Here is an 18,267-nt window from a genome sequence, read left to right as displayed (position 1 = left end):
ACCAGTAAAGCTGTTCTAGCTTTCCACCCTCATCAGGGGAGCAGCAAGGAGTGCTCTTGTCTTTTGGTCTGAAATCTCCAGTAACTTGGAAGGGCAGTTCTCTAAGTGCATAAATATTTTTTTTAATTACTTTTATTTTTTGTCTGCATGTCTCTGGGAAAGGAGGAGAGGGGGTTAAATGCTCTTAGCAGTAAAAAGTTGAACTAGTGGACAATGTTAGTTACCCCAAAGGGACGATAATGGTAAAGGAATGAAAAAGCTTAGGCTGTGGTTATAAATGAAAAACTTATTTATTGTCCTTGCTGTTTGTTACCATTTCAAAATGACACAGTTGCCAGGGGATGCAGGTAATGCCTTAATTTCAGAAAACTGCAATGTATAAGAGCAATAACTGAGATAAGCTGATATTTGAACAGATCCAAGTACTTTGATATAAATGCTTTAACTTTGTGACAACTGAGCTGTGTGATTGGGGTATTTCCAGTCCAGTTAGGCCAAAGCAGAGGCGGTGTTACTGACAGGTGGCTGGACAGGCAAACTGCCACAAGTAAGAGCTACAGTAAAAGAGGGGATGGTTAAAAAAAAAAAATAATTCTTTTTTTTTAAATACTTATTTCCCATGAGGAGACTCATAATCACAGAGTATTCTCAGCTATCACATTGCCCTGATTGTGTTGAGGATCTAGGACTTGGAGCTTTGACTTCCCCAGGAATCACACACAGATAAGACCATAGGAGTAAATTTCGTATGGGGAGAGAGGAAGTTCTGGATGAGTGGAAATGTTCCTGTACAAGAAAATCTCCCTTCAGTTTACCTTTCCCCATTCTATTCCTGTGTCCCATCAAGAAAAAAGAGTAGGAAGCTGGAAGAAACAGCTTAAAGCATATCTGTATATTGCTGTAATCATTTCTCCTAGGATCCGTGGTAAGAAGATATCTAACTGCTTTTTGTGATTGCTTGGTTCCTTACCAACATTTCAGAAGCAAAAGAACAGCTTGCTAAGTGTTGTCCTTTAGTAAGGTCTGTCGCATGGAAGCATCTAGTGGGGGAGTGTGTGCTGAAGCCTCTCTGCGCACCGCATCGTGCGGGCTGCGTTGATCCTGCCTGCGAGGGAAAGCACAGCTTGCTTCTCTTCACCACATCTCTTCGGCTCCTGGTGTGTGGCTGTTCCTGCCCCGTGATGGCACAGGGGTGATGGGTGCTCAGGTGGGTCTGGGTTTCTGGTGTGGTTATGAGCAGGGGTGCATACAGGCGAGGAAAACACTTGGTTATGTGATAAAGGCGCTTGGTTATGATCAGAATGGTCTGGGGGAGAGTGGAGCTAGGCAAGTGTCATTCGTGGTGTCAAGAAACCCAAGCTGAGTACGGTGTGTGCCAGCACAGTACACCTGAGTGTGCAGCTGGTGCTGTACTTCACAAGCCAAGTGGAGGAGGCATTTGCACATTCTTCACCAGAGGGGAAAGTGGGCAAAAATCCTGTGCGTCTTGAAATCGAGTTAACATCCCCTGGGATCAGAACCACTAAAATCAATTAGCTTAAGGTTGGGGCTACCACATAACATCACAGTCAAGCTCCGGTTGTTCTTAATGTCTTAATGTGTATTTTCTCTTTCATGCTTTCTGAATTTCTTCTCATATTAGCCATAAATCTGCACCTAGATTTGTGGGTAGCAAAAATTTTTGTCATAAAATGACTTATCTCTGGTCAACTACTGCCTTAATTTGGTTCTATTTCATCACCCTTGCTCAGTCTGTATGAAACCAGACCCAAGTTGGACCCAGTTTAAAAGCCAGGTGAAATGGTAGTTAGTAATTGGGAACTGTTTATCTTGTGTTTTGTAAATGGAAAGAGATGATCACGTTCTCTATGTATGGATCATATGCTACATTTTAATGTCGCTTGTGTTTCTTGGTGAGTGATTTCTTAGCCTATTTAAGCCATAGGGATTAGATTAGTGAGCCCTTCTAGGGGCATGAGAAAAGCCCAGAGGGGAGGGCTCAGCTATGTGACGTGTGAAATACCAAGGAGGCAGCCTGGAAGGTTTCTCTCCAGCCAAATAGTAAACTTCAGAGAGAAAGAGAGAATGTAAGCAAACCTGAGCAAATGTTGATCTCTCTGGCTGGCAATTCATAAAGCAGAAAGGATGATTGAATCGTACCACCAAGAGGCCCAGGATTTCCCTATATCTGACCTCAGGAAACCTACCCTGGAGACATTACACATTTGGCCATGTGCTGGAAGGAGCAGCAGCAGCTCTAGAGCTTCCTCTTCTTGCTCACGTGCCTTTCTTTGCCTCTCCTTGTTATGCTGGGCAGGCGGTCTCTGGGGGCACCCTCAGTGCCTGGATTATGGGCCACCTTTCCAGCCCCCTCTTCACTTGGAGTTCTGCTCCTCCTACGAGAACTTTGGCTGCTGTGACCAGCAGAGAGACAGCAGCATTGCAGCAAGGTACCGGGAGATCATGGATTCGATGGATCCGCAGGGGCGTGCGCTGTGCGGGACGTACGTCAAAGATATTCTCTGTCAGGTAGGGTGGAAAATCAGTACCCATATCCTGTGCTTTTGGCTGATTCTTGAGTCAGTTGTGGTTCTGGTAGCCTCTCGTAGCTAGCTGTCCTGCTGCAAAAGAGGTGGGAGCAGGGGAAAAGCAGGCTGCCAGAGTAATGGTGCTGGATCCTCAGCACGCCGTCTGCCAAGTGCTTGGTGTGAGGACAGCACTCTGTGGTAGCTGGCAATAAATACTGATGCTTTAATAGCAATAATGGCTTATGTGAAAGCTCTGCTCAGCTCAGGTGATGACGGGAATCCTGCTGCTCTGCCTGTTTTCCTGTAACGAAGGGGAGAGTTACAGATCAATATTTATTTTCTGCTTGCAGCTGCTAGGGGCTGGGTTACAAGCCGCAGGATGCAGCGACACGAGAATGATCAGGAAGGGATTTAGATCCCTGGGTTCCAGTAAGGATGTGTTTTGATAGTGCTCCTGCTGAGAATGTTTCAAATGTTGTGGTGGCTCAAGTTGGACAACATCTATCAGGCAGTGGTTTCAGGCAGCTGCTGCAAGGCCCTGGGGCTTCAGTCCCTGTATTTCCATGGGTGCTGTGCACCTGGCTGGCAGAAACAGGCATGGTGCAGTGACAAAAGACCAAATCTCTGTTCTGTCTGGGCTCTCCCTGCCTGTCCCCCCTAGCTTTTGAATAAAGGGCAGACCTGACCTGTCTTTTTAACAACTGTTAGTCATGCAGAGCAGGACTTGCTGCATGCCAAAACACCAAGCAGCCAAAAGCCACACTTAGTTTTACTGAGAACATATAAAAACTCTTCCCATTAAAATTTCCTTAGTCCTAGAACAGTATCTGTGCACCAAAATGTTTCCCTTCTCTTGGTTGCTGGCAGGGATTTTTGGATCTGCTTGGGGGATGGAAACCCTTTCAGCACCAGGGGTGAGAAAGTGACAGCTGCCTTCTCTTTGTCATTTTGTAATTGGCAAGCCAGCAAATGATGCCTTACAGGTCCCAGCAGAACCACCAGTGGTGGGCTTAAGAAGACTTTCTGCATCTTGCAGGTAGAAAGGAAACAGTGTAAAAATGTGACTGCTGTCTTTTTAGCCTTTGCTCTGCAGAACCAACTTGAATTTTGCATTTATTATAAATGTATTTATACATTTTCACCTTTTCATTTTCATTTATACTCTTTTCATCTTTTCCTAGAATAAGATTGCTCTTCAGCCTTTGGGGAGGAACTTTCAGTTGGGTTACATCTTGCTGTTCCTGGTCACATTGGTGACAACCATGGGAATAAAATCAGGTTATCTGGCAAATATTATTTGGCTGTTTAATTAGCGGAGAAGCAAAGATCTACTGCGTGGTTCCACTTCAGGGATGTCACTTTGCTAGGTCGTATTATTACTGATGATCTCATATGGAAGGGATGGAAAATAATGAGTCTCTATTCTACCTTCTCTCCACAGTATCACAATAATTTGTGGGCACTACCTGTGAAGCATTGGCATGTTTAGTGCACCCTCAAATACACGATGACAGATGCATTTATATATCACCAGGATGTGATTTTGCCGAATGCTTATTTTTGCTGTGTGCAGCAGTACGAGGATAAACTGTTCCTGGTAGCAAGTTTTCTTACTGATGCTATTTGAACTTGAGGCAGAAAGGTTGGATTCAGAAGCATTGGCAGACAAAATGCTATGCACTTTTCTTTTGAACAAACAGAAAAAAATATTGTAGGTGCCTATTAATACATCTGAACAATCAGTGGCTGCTCTAAAGCAAAACTAATGTAATTCCATGTCTTTGAGGCAGATTGGGAGAGCAATGATGCGTTGTAACAAAGTGACTCACTCTGGCAGATGTTCCACCAGTGCCAAAAACTGCCCGAAATGTTCTTAAGGGGATGTACAAGTAGCATGGCTGTGAAATGCCCCGGATGCAAACTTTGCTACATGCGTTAGCACAGCTGTTCGGCCACTGGCTGAGAGGATTTTTCTGTGCTCTGAGAGCTGCTAAAGGAAAGGCTTAAAAACCAAATGATCATGAAAAACAAAGGGCCAGCTATGCCTTTTTCAAGCTGATTGAAAGCCATGATAGTAGCAAGGAATAGGTGTGAGCAAATTAACTTACTCCTAAAGCCAGCTTCCATCTGAGGCCTAACTTTATTGCTGAATGTTTTTTTTTTTGTTTTGTTTTGTTTTTTTTCAGAGAAACTGATTTAAAATAGCAAAGAAATATTAACATGATCTGGGCAGTTTCTGCTCTATAAAGTAGCTGCATTAATCATAGAATACCCTGAGTTGGAAGGGACCCATAAGGATCATCAGGTCCAACTCCTGGCACCACACAGGTCTACCCAAAAATTCAGACCATGTGACTAAGTGCACAGTCCAAACGCTTCTTAAACTCAGACAGGCTTGGTGCAGTGACTTCCCTGTATTGTATTGTTTCGTGCATGCTTGAGCAAAATGAATGCAGATAACCAATAACAAGAGCAAGGCCACCTGATCCTTGGGGTGTGTATAGAGTCGAAGGGATGCTTCCACCCTGTGAGCTGTGCCAGCTCTGGGTACTGCAGGATATTCTTTGCCAGGCAAATAATGCCTGGGGAACTGGATGGCTGGAAAAGCATGGTAGCAGCTCAGGGGCTCCAATTACTTGAGACAGACTGTGGGAGACCCTCATAGTGCAGGCTGCCAGCAAAACAGAGCTGATGGAGCTCTGAGGCAGTGAGATGTGCCTTGTTTTCATTTAATGAAGTAGATTTATTTAACAAAGCAGAAAAAAAAAATACTAGTTAAGTAATTCTTCATTCTTGAACTTGTCCATGCACTTCCTATTATCTCTGCCCACTAAACGCCCTGGATAGACTGTTTCAGGCTGAGCATGAAAACCAGTAAAATCTGTTTGTAGAATTTAGGTCCTTCACTTTTAACTTTTTTTTCCTGCTAATATGAATAGGTGGGATTTTAATAGAGATGTTTTACAGAAATTCTGGCCCAGATTTTTTGGAAGATGAGGAACTTCAATATAGATACAAAATCAATAATGCGTCTCTGTTCTTTTTTTTTTTTTTCCCTACTGCTTGATTAGATTTAGGTATGGGCTTAAGTGGTTTAATGAAGTGATATCTTAAATTTATCTGGAAAAGGCAGTGGTACTGTCTGACCTGAAGGGTATGTCCACATTTGGGACTGCTGGTCTGCAGAAGTCTTGAAGAAGACTTCTGTAGAAGTATGAAGTCCACTGTTCTCTGTAGAGCAATGGGTTACTGCAGCAAGGGAGCAAAAAATTCTTCTCCCAGTCTGTTGGGAACAAGTTCCAGAGTACCAAGTTTAAAATCTAGTAGAGGCAACAAAAGGGCATATCTAAAAGGGAAGGTAAGAACAGGTTGGTAGAGGAGATTTTCATGCCCTTAAAAACCTCTAGCACTGGAGAATACACAGCCCCCATAGACACCCTTCCTTTGGGAACTTAGGTGGAGCTGATTGTGCTGTGATAAAGGAAACTGCTACTGACCTCTAAAGCCTGTTTAGCCATATATATGGAGTGACTTTCTGCTACTCCACTTCAAAAATGACTTATTGTGCTGTCTTATTTTTAACTTTTTTCTTTTGCTCCATAAAGAGGAGTCCTGGCTTCTCCTGGATGTGTGTACGTAGCCACACATCTGATTTCTTCTACTTCCTAGGAATGTTCTCCATACGCTGCACATCTCTATGATGCTGAAAACCCCCAAACGCCTCTGAGGAACCTCCCGGGGCTTTGTTCTGACTATTGCTCCGAGTTCCACTTCAACTGCCACTCCGCCATCGGCCTGCTGACTGGCGACAAGCACGTCCGGGAGTGCTGCGAGAGGAACACGACGAGCTTTTGCAACCTCCTCCACCTACACGACGAGGACTACTGCTTCCCCAACGTGCTCAAGAACGCCGTCCTCAACCGCAACCTGGGCTCGGTGGTGGAGGGCCACAAGGGCTGCCTCCAGCTCTGCCTGGCCGAGGTCGCCAACGGGCTGAGGAACCCGGTGCTCATGCTGCATGCCAACGACCGTACCCACCGCACCTTCGTCGCCGAGCAGCTGGGGGTGGTCTGGGTCTACTTACCTGATGGCAGCCGGCTGGAGGAACCCTTTCTGGATATTAAAAGCATGGTGCTGGCTACGCCATGGATAGGGGACGAGAGAGGCTTTTTGGGGATGGCTTTCCACCCCAACTACAAGCACAATGGGAAATTTTATATCTACTATTCATACATGGATAAGAAGCGAGTGGAAAAGGTCAGAATCAGCGAATTGAAGGTTTTGGCCTCTGATGCCAACAAAGCTGATCCACACTCAGAAAGGTAAAGTCCATGTTGAATGCTGCTGTATGCCTTGATGAGAAATAATTTCCTCTGTCCCTTTCTTTCCCCATTGCAGAATCTGTTCATGTGCAGTCACCATGATCTAGGGATGTGACTGGGGCTGTTATGAAGCTACCAGAGGCAGTTCGGTTCAGGGCCACGCAGCAAGCTAAGGCATGAATTAGAAAACAGAACCCAAGATTTCAGGTCATATTCTCCTGTCTTGTACTCCTGCCTTTTTAAAGAACAGTAATAGCTTTAAACCTATTGAGGAGTTAACAAGTGCCTTGGAAGTTGTTTGTACTGTAGAAACTGTTTCACTGTAGCACTATATATTCATTGGATCTGACGTGTCCCCATCCTGTTCATCCCTCCACCAAGGCTAATTCTTAGTTATGGAGAAAAATTTATTAATAGAAGACTTTCTTCCAAGTTTCACAAGTAAAGCCCCCAGAGATGGTCCTGAATCCCTCAGGTTCACCAGCTGCTTCTCATATAAAAGAGAAGCCACCTGTCACAGTCTCAATTTAAAGGGCAACAACTGTAGCTAGCACAAAGGCGTTAATGCAGTGCAGTTTACAGACATGGTGCATGGAGCAGGAGTGTGCTGTATGGTTCGTGGCAAACATGGTTCATTAAGTGATGCCGTACTGGAAAGAGCTCTGCTGTGAGGCATGCAGCCAGCACCATACTGAAGGCTCACTGGAAATAGGGTGCAGCTCAGCCCTTGCACCATATCTGACAAGCTGAAAGGTCTGCACGGCTGGGAAATGCTGCTTTCTTCTCCAGAAGTGATGCAATATTTCTGTGGCCTACCTCAAGTCTTTCTAGTAACTACATCTGGAGGTCATTCTTATTTTTATTTTTTATTTTTTTAGGAATCTTTTGGAACTTGAAGAACCAGCCGCGAATCACAATGGTGGGCAGCTGCTCTTTGGGGTTGATGGCTATATGTATGTATTCACAGGGGACGGAGGGAAAGCTGGAGACCCTTTTGGAAAATTTGGCAATGCTCAGAACAAGTAAGTAGAAAAGGCAAAAAAAAAAAAAAAAAAAAAAAAACAAAAACAAAAACAAAAACCTTGAGCTTGTCCATCAAGACACTAGGTTTGGAAATGAGACAATGTGGAAGAGTAAATTAAGAGTGCTTCCTAGAAGTGTTTTTTGTCTGCAGGCAGTCCAATGCAGTATCTCAAAATTAGTTAAAATTTTGTCTTGAAAGTTGTGGGTACCCAATTCATTAATGGGGGGGGAGGGGGGAGAGTCTTCTGTGACTTGTTTGGAAGGCATACCAGCTGTTGTTTTATTACCTTTAGACGTAACTTTTCCTTTGGAAAGTGGGGAAGAGGAGGGAATTGTCCATGTAATTTGTCCATATTTTCAGTTCTCTCTCACGTTGGGTTTTATAAACCAGTCTTTATCTGTTGTTCTCTTTAGGAGCGTATTGTTGGGGAAAGTCCTGAGGATTGATGTGGATGGAGACAGTCCTGATGGCAAACCTTATCGCATCCCTCCTGATAACCCTTTTGTGTCTGATCCCGAGGCCTGCCCTGAAGTTTATGCTTATGGGGTCAGGAATATGTGGCGCTGTGGTGTTGACAGGGGGGACCCTGTCACGAAGAAAGGAAGAGGGAGGATATTCTGTGGGGACGTTGGGCAGAACAGATTTGAAGAAATTGACATCATTGTTAAAGGAGGAAACTATGGCTGGAGAGCAAAGGAGGGATTTGAATGCTACGACACAAAGCTTTGCCGTAATTCCTCCTTGGGTAAGGAAGAGGCTTCTTACAGAAGGTTACTCGATGCACTTGGTTGACTATAGTATCACTTCTTCCATGTAGCTAAATAATCCAGTGGGTGTTAAGTGGAGATTGCTGACTTGTTAAGAGCAGAAATCCATTCTCCCCAGCATTTAAATGTTGGTACAAAATGCTGCCCTTCCTCTTTAGGGAAGGGCAGCATTGATATAAACTGTTCTGAAGGTGGAGGTTAGGGTCAAAGCCTGTGGCTTTTGCAGACAGTTTTCCCAAGGAAGAAGGCAGTGGATTGAGTTTAAGTACAAACATGATATGCTAGTTTATTTAGAGGCTGCTAGTGGTTACTGGAAAGCATGGTAGAAGAACTCTGTATCATGAAGCTCCTTAAGCTGTTGGAAGGAAACACCTGGTCTTGAACTCATGTTTCTGAAATATTGCTTGAGCATGTACACACCAAGTATTTGTTATCAACATTTCTCTTCTGCTATGCTGGTGCCCACATGGCTTTCCTAAATAAATAAATAAAAAAAATCACTGTTTTTAACAATGGCCCAAGTGTCAACTGACAGCACATCTACTTTAGTTTGTCCTGTTAATTTTTTAATGAGCTACATTTGTGGTCTTTATGCTCATCATTAAAGATCAAAGATGAGATATTTGGGAAAAAAGTGAGGACAAGACCAAATTCTGTGGGTTCTGATGTTGTGCTTCCAGAAAAGGTTGAATTCAATGTGAACATTGCCAGAGACAAAATTTTTATCTTTAGAGGCCTTATGGCAAAAGTTGCTTGTAGGTTGCACATTTATGCATGTCCCGTGCTGTACCAATTCTTCTCATTACATCTGTGCCCGTTGCTGTTACTGAACAGTTGCTTTTTGATTTTTCCCTGGATGTAATCTTTCTCATTTCTCATGGTTCTTTGTTTAACAGATGACATTCTTCCAATATTTGCATATGGCCGCAATGTGGGGAAGTCAGTCACTGGAGGTTACGTATACAGAGGATGTGAATCACCCAACTTGAATGGTCTCTATATTTTTGGTGATTTCATGAATGGGTAACACAAATCACTTTCTCTCAATCTCCCATTCTGTACATGCATTTACCTTAAATATATCAGAGCATTCTGAAACCTATTGAGCTGCAGTAAATGAGAATCCCAAATTTGGTTAAGGCATTTGACCATTATAACGCTATTTTGGTGAGGATATAAACTTGTTCAAAGGTAGGGTCCTTAGGATAAGTTTGCTTATGGTTGGGCTTATTTTTCTGAAAGACAAAGCTAGTCAACCATCCCCTGCTCACTGACATTTTATTTCAGTAATAAGTGGTTTTACCAGGAACTAATCTTGATAACCAAAACATAAAACAAGGAATTTTACTTTTTTCTAGTCGACTGATGGCTTTACAGGAAGATGAGAAGACAAATAAGTGGAAGAAGAGAGATATCTGTATTGGTAGCACAAAAGTTTGTGCTTTTCCTGGAATGATCAGTTCTTATAGCAAATTCATCATCTCATTTGCTGAGGATGAAGCAGGTGAAGTATCTTGCTAGACACAGCTTTATTGGAAATTATACTGTCAATTTTATAATCTATCTGAATCTTTTTCTCTTCATTAGTACAAATTCCTCAGTCTTATTAACAATAATAGCACTTCACATGGTTGCATTATAGATCAAGGCTTTATTTGGGGATGAAGTCAACTGCTAACTTCAAAGCTTAGTGGAAATGCCTCGGTGCCAAGGATTACTATGGTTGTGATGTCCAGAACTTTCACCAGGGTAGAAGTACTGAAGCATATGTTGTTAACTTTTGCTCAGTCTCCTGACTAAGTTCTGTGCAACGCAAAAAGTGACAGAACTCAGACGTGCTTTAGTGAGCTCTGGTGTTTCATGATTTAGCAGAAAAGAGTTTTGCTTGTCGTGATCAAAGATCTTAGATCAGTTGGCTAGCTTATATCTGTCAGATGTAGTCTTTGTTGTAAAATATGTACAATTTTTAACTGTTCTAACAACATGTAGAGTGAGGGGATGTTAAATGTCTCTTCCACTGATTGTTATTTTAGAAAATAATACAGTATTGTAATGTAATTTGAAATGCAACAATAGTGTTGCCTCTTTTGCAAGCTACTATAATTTGCCTGGATGTTGTTTTAGTGGCTGCTGAAGAAAAGGCATCAGGAACAGTTGGTCTCAGCAGCCACGCAGTAATAAGAAGCTTCTGTCTTGCATGGATAGCCAATTTAGCTCGTTGGGTATATATAAGTATATATTTGGTACCACTATGAGATGGCTAAATATTTGTTGTGTGTTTTTTCCCCTTCCAATTTGTAGCTTCTGGATGTTTCTTTGGTGTAAACAAGATTAAAAAAACATTTTTACATAGGAAGGTAACCTCTTGGTAGGGCACCAACAAGAGGTAATGAAGGCCCTTCTCATGCACTGTTTGGTTAAGGGCTGCTGGCTCTGTGCTGCAACCAGGGGCTCATCTGATGTTCCCAGGTCCACCTGCATAGGGCAAGGTGAGACCAAAGCCCACTTTTTGGAAGTAAGAGACAACTGAGGGGATGGCTGAAGTGGTTTTCTTTTCTAACCGTGTAAATCAGTGAAGAGACAGAAAACAGAGTTGAAATTGAGAAGGAGGACTCAGTTTGGGCACTTGCATCTGAAACTGCTTTTTTTTTTTTTTTTCACTTCCATTTAGGTGAGCTGTATTTTTTGTCTACTTCTTATCCCAGTGCCTATGCACCCCATGGATCTCTCTACAAAATTGTGGATCCTGCAAGGTTAGTAATTAAAGATGGTTTTTCATTGCCAAATTCTTTCATAATCACTCGCATTCTTCAGCTATCACAGCAGACAGAATGCAAAGTATTTCCAATGCATAATCTCACTAGTGTCTACATCCAGGCCTTGGTTTCTGCTGACCCACTGTACATGTGGTGCAACTTTATCAGGTTCAGTGAATGTACTCCTCACTTATCATGTCTGTGGACCAAGTTCAGATCTTTAGGGTCTGGGACAGTAAGGATCAAAATGTTGTCCTGTTTGCATGTCTAAAGTATAACACAGTGGTGGTTAAAGACAATGATCCATATTTCTCAAGGTCAGGAGGGAGAACATTTTGTCTACACTTGAAGCAAGGATTTTGTGAAATTAAACAAAATAAACTTGATAACAGCAAATTAATGTCTCTCTCTCCCTCTATTTCTCTTTCTCTCTCTTTCTTTTTTTTTTAAAAAAAAAAAAACAACACTTTGTGCTGGCCAGCAATTACCTTTCCATCATGAAATGGAGGTCAGAAAATGATTTGATAAGCCATGAAATAGTAAAACACAGTGAAAGGCGACTGGTGCATGGCAACATGAAAGTAAATAGTTATGGTCTTTATGGCTCTTGGTCCATCTCACAAGTTCAAACCTAGACTAAGCTGTGAAAGGTTGAAACTATTTCCTTTTTACTAGCAAATTAAAGACATAAATCAGTTCTTTTACCACGTGTCCTACTGGGACTTGTATTTTCTGACTCAGGTGTGCCTGAGATGTTGTCCCCCAGCCTGCACAAGCAGGCACAGGATGGGCTGTGCAGGGATAGGTGACTTTCTGCCCAGAGATGTGGGCACCATGCATCTGTCAGAAAAAGAAGGCACTGCCAACCCTCTTGCCACGCAGTTTCTGTCTGCAAAGGACTTTGTTTTTCTGGATGGTCAAAGCAGCACTGACCATTCCCTGCTGCTAAAGTGATTTAAATGGAAAACAGATGCAGAAAGCTCCACTGGGGCCACCCTCCTAGGCTCTTGTGAACTCTGCAATGCCAACGGTGTTTGACAAGATCAGCTATGAATCTTCTTCGGGCCATTTAAGAGTGATCTTCTGCTGGTCGTTAAGTAATTGAAAAGTACTGGTTCTTCCATGATTTACTGTAATTCCTGACTTGGCAGAAGGACTGGAGGGCTGTCTGTCCCTAAAGGTATGCAAAGGAAAATTGGTTTGCAGGAGTCAATATCATATGCCCTTAAGAAACACCCCGTGGCGGGCAGATGAGTAATTTTGAATCCTTGTTTAATTTTCCATGTGAAAATCCTGCCCTCCATGGAAACTGGGAAGGAAGATTAGCTCTCAGTGCAGAGACCTTGAGGAAGATCTTACACAGATGAAAATTAAAGCTGACAGGAGAAACAGGTTGCAAGATCACTTCTGCAGATTGAATATCCAATTCTCCCTGAAATTGGTGGAAATTGTCTGATAAGGAATCTCTGAAAGGTTTCTTTAATTGGTAGAGACCTGAAGTGACATATTTGTGATGTATATTTTTAATAAACAAAAGTTTAAAAAGCAGTTAACAGTTTAGCTGTGAAGCCCTCTATTGAGGGGAAAAAGAAATCTGGTGCTTCATGCAGTGTTCAAATAACTGGAGCCTGAACCCAAGTTTTCTAAGCAAAATGTTTTTTCCCCATGAAGTTATCCCTGCAAAAGTCTGGTTTTACAATAATAAGCATGCTTATGCAATTTTTTCCCCTACTAAACTTTTGGCTCTTACTTAAAGCATTTTTTTGGATCACGCTAAGGAAGCATTAAATGAGTTTTTCAAATCACCCTGTAAAGAAGATAAAGTGTCTGTCTGCTGTTGCTGAGATTTCAGACATTAACACCATGAAGAAAACAAGAAATGCTTTCTTGGGAAGTTAAATCCCAAGCTAGGTAGTTGACCTGAGCTCTGTGCCAAGGTGGTGGGAAGAGGACCTCGAGTCCTTTACTCTAGGTGCATTTGCAGCAACTGCTTACAAGGAGCCTCCTGTCTTTGGCAGCTCATTGTCTGCCAGGAACCCTTTGAGCTGCATGAACTGTGGCAAACCAAACCTAACCTTTTAATCTCTAAAAATAAAATACTGTGAACTTGCATAAACATTGACTACTTGAGCATGCTCTGTTTCATCAATAAAAGCCATGCAGCCCCTGTGCCACTCCTTACTCTGTCATGAAGCCTATCAGAATGATAAATCCTCTTCTTCCTAGCTGTAAAGGCAGACATCCAGCTTTCTGTATCCCAAGCACCCTGTGGGAGCTTCTCCAGGAAGAGATGTAATGCGCCACGTTAGGCTGACTCCACAGGGGGCAGAAAGGATGATATCACTGCCCTGAAAGCCTTTCTGGAAAGAAGCCAGCTCTTCCCTGGGGCTTTGTGGAGCTTCATACCCATCATTTCTAGAGCAGGTTTGGGCGCTTATTCCCTTGGCTCTCTGAGCAGCTGTCCTGCTCAGTGTTGCCCTTGCCTGTTTTATTAAATACAAGCTTGTCCAGGGTGTGCAAAGCTTGCTTCTGGAGCAGAGACCTTACACCTCCAGATCCTTGGTTGCACGCTGGTCTTCTGATCTTACTACGTGCAGAGCTTTTTCCATTTCCTTCTGCGATGTCATGCTGTTCATGGGATTATTCCCTTTCCGTCCCACAGGGAGCTGTGGCTGGGACAACAGGCTCCTCTAACAGGCGCAGTCGTGTTCCATCCAGCCTGGATGCTCCCTGCTTTCCCCTCATGTTTCAACAAGGGTAGCAAGCCACACAATCACCTGCTCTGAAATGCTGGTGGGGGCACTGGCATCTGCCTGAGGGCAGCTCTAGCTTCCCTATGAACCTTTCAGGAAAATGAAGGGCATCAGAGCCTGGTGTCCCCATGTCAGCTTGCCTCTCCAGCCATGCTCTCAGAGACATCAGAGGGGCTGGTGTGCCTCTGCCTGGACTGGTACCAGCACCCCCTCACACCTCCATCTTCCCCCCAGTTAGGACTGGAAAGAAAAGGTGTTAGAAGGTGCTTTAAAACTTGGAGAGGCAGAAAGAAAAAAAAAAAAAAAAAAAAAGCCATTATCAACCCTGCTTTAGTATTTTTTTTTTTTAATTGAAATGGCATGGAGGAAGCACTTCCTTGGCAGTTGCCCATGTCTGAAGGAGAATGCTAATTACAAGAAAATGTGATGCCTGAGGTCATGCTCTGCTTTACTCTGTGCTACCAAGCATGCCAAATGCCTGTTCTTATTTATCTTACAGCATATCCTTTGGTGGAGAACAAAAAAAAACATAAGCAAATGTAGGTCTCTGCACCCCACCTTACTGTCATGTAACGTGTTTTTTTGGGGGTGCTTTTGTATCGTAGGAAGCTGTTGGGGAGTGCCAGGAGAGGAGCTGGGATAGCATTTCTTTGCCTGCTCCTTTCCTTCCTCATGCTCAGCTCCTGCGTCAGCACCATGCTGTGTCTGAAGCAGCGCCCTTTGAACATCACACCAACTTCTGTGGGGCTGAGTGGGCATATTCCCCCATGTGGATGGAGTTCCTTATGCTGTACCATCAGTGGGTGGAAAGCACTGTCGTTGACAAGCCTCATGTGCAAGCATGCACATACAAGATTCTTCTACCTCAGCGTGGGGTAGAACAACCAGAACCTGGCTGTTCCTCCAAAGCAGGGTGAGAGAACAACCCAAAGTGGCTTTTTAAGCTGGAGTTCAATCAATGCATTATACCACCAGGGCTCTGGAACCAGTGTTGTGCTGTGCCTCCAGCAGCAGGACGTAGCTGGACGCACCGAGTCAGTACCCTCGAATTCAGTGGTAAACCACAAGGGCATGCAGGCAGGCAGGTATCCCGTAGAGTGACGGTTCAGCTATCAGTGTTGAATAAAGACAGTCCAGGCCGTGTGATGGCAGAAAGCTTACCAGAAGGGTGGTAGAAGAGAAGCTGTAGTTTTCCAGCTGCTACTGCTATTCACGCAGGGATTTTACAGTTTGTGCCCTGAATTAAGCTCTCAAATTATACCTTTAAGCACTCTAGGTGCCTAAAGTCCTTTTATACCTGTTCTGGTGGAGGCAAGGGATGTGTGTGTGTAGGGGGGCTGATATATGCCTCTGGAATAAACAAACTTCCTAACAACTTCTCAGATATCTGCATGTCTTTTTGTTTTTCAAGGAGAGCTCCACCAGGGAAGTGTAAATACAAGCCTGTTCCAGTGAAAATAAAGAGTAAACGGATACCATTTGTTCCACGTGCAAGTAAGTTGTTCGGCTTAAATTTCACCAAGAAACAAAACTGTCAAGTCTTACGTATATGTGATTGACATTGCTAGTGATCTTAAAAACGAAAGCACTGAGCAGGACGTGTCCTGAAGTTAGGTAATCATGTTTAACGTGTGCTTCTTTTGTCTACTAGATGCTGTACCTTTTCTTAACCCCAGTCTCTGATTTTTTCTAAATATTGTCAAGTAACAGTGTAAACGGGCATCACAAAAGAATTGGTGGCTTTGATGTAAGCATTTGGTCTGGGAAATTCTGAGAGCCTGTCCGGAGTGCTCTGTGACAAGCTCCTTGGGTCAAACAACATAATCCCTTCTCCGTAAATCTAGGGGAGTTGATCCTTTCTCTGGCTTTTCTGTTTTAGGTCCTTTGCAACCAGAGCAAGGGTTGCATCATATTATTGAGTAGAAAATGTTCAGCAAGCTGAAGTCTTTTTATCTGGGATTTCCAGACATTAGCGTAACATTAAAAGTCCATACTGTTAAGTTTGTCAAAGAGCAGTGTGTAAGGTCTCATCATATTCTTTCTGGACTTATTTTCCTAAATTCATACTTCCTAAGATTAAACAAATTTAATTTCCAAGAAACCCAAGGGTCTTTTGGTAGAAGAAAAGATGTTTATACAGTCTTTATTTCTTTTCCTAGAATGTTAGATTTTTTTTTTTCTTAGCTATACCTCTACTAGGGGTTTATATCAGTAATTTTCTAAATTAGCCTTCTGCCTTAAAGCAGGGATGATGAAACATCTTAATTGCTTTTCTCAGAGACTGTCCTTGAGTTGCTTAATGAACCTGCAACCAAACCTCTGAAAAAATCTTCTACCCCTGCTGAAGCTGTCTCAACAATTTCTTCTAAGAAATCTAAAAAGACACCATCCCCCAAAATAAAAGCATCAACTGTGAGAACAGCTCCATCTGGTAAAAAGACACAGAAAATCAAGGCTCAAGATGAACATCACAGGTCAAAGCAGAAAAAGAAGGTTGCAAGGGTTTCCAGAACTACACCAGCACCACCTGTGCCAAAAAAGAAGAGCTCCCACCTAACTGGAACCAAGAAGCTTCTTCCAAAGAAAGCAGCACGAACCAAGGGAAACTGGAGAAGAGGAGGAAAGAGAGTAGATTAAGCAGCAGCTTTTGAAAAAGCCAAAGATATTTATAAGATGGTGAAACAATTATTTTGAATAGCAACTAACTAAAAAAGAATCAGTTGATTTCTTATGCCAATATGTTTTCACGGACGAGCTCACTATTGCTCTCAGGCGCTCCTCTGTTTATGTCAGTGTTAGCGGTCTTTATATCATGTTCCATTAAACCTTAACACCAGCTTCCTAATAGCAACTTGCTTTGCAAATGCTGCTGTGATGTCCTTTTCTGACATAAGTCGTTATAAGAGAGTCTGATGGACATTCACTGGAAAGTTTTGACCATGTTTGTCTGTCTAATAAATCCAACTGCCTTCAGATTTCAAGATTTGCATCATTAATACAAGAATATTTCATTGGCCTCATCTTTCTTTTGGTATGGTTAGTTTTTTGGTCCTTGGTACTGAATTTCAGTTCAAGTATATTTTAAAAGTAGATGTCCTGCAGGTGACAATATAATTAACATTTTTTTAAAAAGATTTTATTTGAGTTGTAGATCCACCCACAGGTTCCGAAGGATTCGATATGAGCTTGGAAATGTTCAGCAAATCTAAAAAGCCCACCAACCCATCAAAACCCAAGCTGAAAGCACAGAAACCAGGCAACCCCCCAAAACCCAGTTGTAGCTGAGCTACCAAATCGAGTGATTAGTTGGCTCCTAGTTGAACACAAAACCCGCAGCTGGAGTCTGTCCTGCTGTGTGCCATGACACGGGGCAGTTTGTGTTGCTTAACACTTCCACTGCATGAACTGCACCACATGGATTTTCCCCCCATTGCCAGGTGCACAGGTGTCCAGAGGGAACAGAAACATGGACCTTGCAGAACAGCAAGGATGTGGTACAGCCAGGGGCAGGTTCCTGGGCACAGCACCTCTCCTTTCCCGAGTCTTTTCTCTGTTTTTGGGAGGTGTTGCGGGAGGTGTTGGAGGTGTTGAGCCTTGAGGGCTCCTGGGGTGCAGACACCGTGGCAATGGCAAAGTTCCTTCATGCACAGGCACTGATGTGCACAAGGATTTGGAGAAAAAGGGTTTTGTGTTATTCTTGGGGTAAGCTGGAGAGTAACAAACAGCAGTGGTGTGTTTGTTACAGACAAGTGCATCTGCTGGATTCGCGGAGCCATGGCCTGGCTTGGGCTGGGCCCGCACCTCCTCCCCTCAGGCTGACGTGGAGCCAAAGCCAACTGCACCATTTCGCAGCTTCAGCTGAAGATGGAACCGCCTTGGGCTTTCTCCTGCTGCCATCTTCTGGACTGGCTGTTCCAGGACACAGCCTTGGCCCGAGGCCGGCCCTAGGCCGACACGGCTCCTGCTGCCCGGGGGCCACGCGTGTCTTTTCCACCCGGAGCGGGGTAGAACCGGGACCCGCCCAGCAGCGGGCCAGTGGCTCCGGCAGAAAATCACCTCCTCAGAAACGGCAGAAAAAAAAAATAAAAAATCAAACTATGGACGGGAAAAGCTGGGG

General features: G+C 43.4%; 1 protein-coding gene across 1 annotated transcript; it reads left to right on the top strand.

Moving 5' to 3' along the window:
* The first annotated feature begins 2,001 nt into the window (after positions 1–2,001).
* HHIPL2 (HHIP like 2) lies at positions 2,002–17,131 on the top strand. The gene is given in 10 exon segments (XM_068676049.1): positions 2,002–2,529; positions 6,198–6,850; positions 7,729–7,872; positions 8,288–8,619; positions 9,538–9,664; positions 10,000–10,145; positions 11,313–11,394; positions 15,562–15,644; positions 16,429–16,755; positions 16,758–17,131. Coding segments are annotated over 10 exon segments (2,322 nt in total). The 5' UTR covers positions 2,002–2,145; the 3' UTR covers positions 16,802–17,131.
* Positions 17,132–18,267: the final 1,136 nt, after the last annotated feature.

Source organism: Anas acuta, chromosome 3, assembly GCF_963932015.1.
Source record: "Anas acuta chromosome 3, bAnaAcu1.1, whole genome shotgun sequence".
Lineage (NCBI taxonomy): Eukaryota > Metazoa > Chordata > Aves > Anseriformes > Anatidae > Anas > Anas acuta.
This window is presented reverse-complemented; position numbering and strand designations above follow the sequence as displayed.